We start from the raw sequence: 3466 nt of genomic DNA, 5'->3' as shown, positions 1-3466 counted from the left end.
TTCCCCTATAAATACTTACATTAGACCCCCCTCCTTCCCCTATAAATACTTACATTACCCCCCCCCCCTTCCCCTATAAATACTTACATTACCCCCCCCCCCCCTATAAATACTCTACGTTACCTCCTCCCTTCCCCTATAAATACTTACAGTACCTCCTCCCTTCCCCTATAAATACTTACATTACCTCCTCCCTTCCCCTATAAATACTTACATTACCCCCCCCCCCCCCCTCCTTCCCCTATAAATACTTACTATTTCCTGATGTTCTATTATGATTTCCCTGGTAATAGAACAGATTAAATTATATTATTATAAACCTTTATACAGGACCTACAAAGCGCCTCAACATCCCCGACAGTCGACACCACCTCCCCCCGCCCCCACTCCTAAAATTCCCAAATTACCCCCGGGCAGGTTGAATACCCCTGAAATAACTAATGTAAGCAGAATTGTTTTCAATTTGATATAATGAATTGTACAACAATAACTATCGGTACGGGTTCGATTCATCCCTGTTTTTTTTTTTAGATTTAAGCACCCATGTTTTTCGGGTTGTAATAACAAGGTAAATGACAATGGCGAGGTTTGTGATTGTTGAAATATTAAGATCACAAGAACTAAATTAAACTGTATATTTTTTTAATGCCTCAGCAGTAAAAACAACTCTAAATAAAAATGGTTGAATCTGTGTACACAAGGAGAAAAGAAGATACAATTCTTGTTATTTTACAGCTGACTGATATTTAGACTTTAATAATACAAACTGTTAGATTAGTTATTTTGAAACAAATTTGCTCCTTAAACAATATCACAATATCAACCCATGACTTCGTCATACACCTTGACTGCAATAGCCACTTTTTTAAAGTAATTAGAATAAGCTTATGCAGCGATTTGATTGGTTTTCTACAAAGGCGAATACAGCCAATCAGGGCCCTCGACGGAAAGTCTGTAAACAAAAAGCCACAATGTTTACAGCCTTTCTGTCATGTGCTCTGATTGGCTGTATTCGTTGGCAAACAATCTAATCAAATCGCTGCATTTACAAACTACCCCTGCAATTCCATTTAAACTAAGCGTTTGATGACGTCACTAATCGCGAAGTCGTTTTAAGATACAGCATATTTTACGATTAGTGACGTCATAAACGCCTAGTTTAAGTGGAATTGCAGTAACCAAGGAAGTCTGATTTAAAATTGGAATGGTGTAAATTGATGATATCAGTGTCCACGATACAAATAAAATTTAGAAAACCTCTTTAAAATCTCTATAAGAAAATAAACACCTTTAACAAGTAATAATAATTTCTATCAGGTATTTAATATAATTTATGTATAGGTAGTGTTTACTCGAGGTGTTAAGTACTGCACCCGTTACAGTTTCAACCACAGGTGTTATTGATATCACTAACTATCATTTAGTCTTTATCAACTAACAAACAAATCTCTCCAGAATTTTACAACAATTTAAAGTTGACAGTAGAGATAAACAGAGGACTAACGATTTAATGAAATTTGAGTTTAAAAGTTTATTTTATTTGATTATTAGTTAAGGATGGGTTCTAAAACACACGTGCATTTTTAACTCAAACCAGTTAGAAAAATAGATTCAAATTAATTCTGGTCATACTTTGGCTTTATCCGTACCTCTACGTTTAGATTTAAAGAGAAATACAATCAAACGTGTATGAAGTAAGCGGTTAGGGGAATGCTCAAAATATGTTCCTATCTAGGGAGAAGGGAGAGGGGTCCTTAACAGGGATATTGGGTTAGCAGTCAGGGAATGCACCCAATAAATGACAAGTTGATATTATGTAAATACATGTAATATTAATGAGATAACGACAGTGAGAGTATTTCTGTATAGTGTCATCATCTGATGTTACAACCATTCAGTCAAACCCAATATGAATTAAAAACATTTCTTCTTCAAATGGTTATGATAGTCATCAGTTAGTTTATTCTTGTGATTTTTGAAAACATGACGAATCATCACAAGGGGTATTTATATATTTTGCACGTCCAGCGACTCAACTTCAATTGGTTGAAGCCCCTCCCCGGGAAGTTTTTTTTTTGGGGTGGGGGGTGGGGGGGTTGTTTCTGGAGGTTGAGTTGGAACCAGTCCCTGTGGTAGTTTAGTCATTGTGCACGACCACACGTGTTTTATTAATACTATAAAGCTACACTGGATAATGTCTTAACGTCCGAGTCTAAAGTTAAATCACAACATACAGTCTTCTGATCTGAGAACCAAGATTGAATCACGTGTTCTAGTTCCAACCACAAGTCCATCGGTAAACTAAAACTATACACCAGGTGTCTCTGTTGAAATATCTGAATACATTTCAACGGAACCATCGACAACATGGCACCATTTTCTTTAGAAACATCGTACCAGTATACGACTGGATAACCGATCATAACACCAAATAATGTAGTCGGGTTTACCAAGTTATCTGTAAATTCCACTGATAACTGCCGGTCACTTGTATGACTAAGAATCCATTCAAATGCTTCTTTGGTCGCTTTAAGCTCTGGTGCGTCTGCTGGTAGAATCGATCCTGAGTTTGATCTAGATATATCCACAAATTTAATTCGATCCCATGGAATTTTGGATAACTGTTTTCTATTACATATAAGCACATCCAGAGCAATCTCTATCACGTTTAAATCCTCGATATAGCTCAGCAATTTAGAAGCGTTCAGGTCGTTTAGAAAGTCCGAAATCACGTCAGACGTAACACACGAATAATCAAATAGAAACGCTGCTTTAATACCACTATCCACCAGCTGAATATCTCGGGCTATATTTCTGTATTTATTCCCAACTCGTGTTCCAAGATGTTTGTTTATCAATGTTTTCCACATATCAGGGATGTTCTGTTGAAGATTTGATCCATGTATTTGATTTCCTGTACATTCCGAGATTTCCATTGTCTGGTAATTAATTCAAACTCGACCGAAGTAAAGGTAGGCCCCTATTATACGGAGACCTCATTCGATAGCGAGTTGGCGTGTGGGAGGGGAAAACGAGGGAAACAATATTACGAAAGCACAGGTTCAGGAATTATAAGATTATAGTTCTAGAAAATAAACAAGAATGTGTGTTAATGAGTAATAGTTTTATATCTGTTGTTATATCAACTGTAGATAATCTGGAATTAGAGAAGTAGACCTATCCTTTTTTGGGATCATGCAGTTTATTTTTATTTTTCTTTACTCCTGAGAGTGATTCTCATAAGATACACATCTGATCCAAAGACAAGACTTAGACCTTTGTAGGAACTTTGTAGGAACCTTGTAGGAACTTTGTAAACCCTTCAAACTAAGACATAGATTACAATTGGTTCAGTAAACATCAGACAACAATAAAACAAATGAAATGAAATGAAATGAAATGAAATGAAATGAAATGAAATGAAATGAAATGAAATGAAAATGAAAATGAAAAATGAAAATGAAAA

At 35.9% G+C, this 3466-nt stretch overlaps 1 protein-coding gene across 1 annotated transcript; it reads right to left on the bottom strand.

Annotated features, from left to right (window-relative positions):
* Positions 1–2174: 2174 nt before the first annotated feature.
* LOTGIDRAFT_166652 (hypothetical protein) lies at positions 2175–2936 on the bottom strand (the record flags this gene model as incomplete). The annotated part of the gene is made up of 1 exon (XM_009064075.1): positions 2175–2936. The coding sequence occupies one exon, from the start codon at positions 2934–2936 to the stop codon at positions 2175–2177; it is 762 nt and encodes a 253-aa protein (XP_009062323.1).
* Positions 2937–3466: the final 530 nt, after the last annotated feature.

Source organism: Lottia gigantea (assembly GCF_000327385.1).
Source record: "Lottia gigantea unplaced genomic scaffold LOTGIsca_60, whole genome shotgun sequence".
NCBI classification, from domain to species: domain Eukaryota; kingdom Metazoa; phylum Mollusca; class Gastropoda; family Lottiidae; genus Lottia; species Lottia gigantea.
Note: the sequence above shows the minus strand (reverse complement) of the source record. Positions and strands in the feature narration are given on the sequence as shown.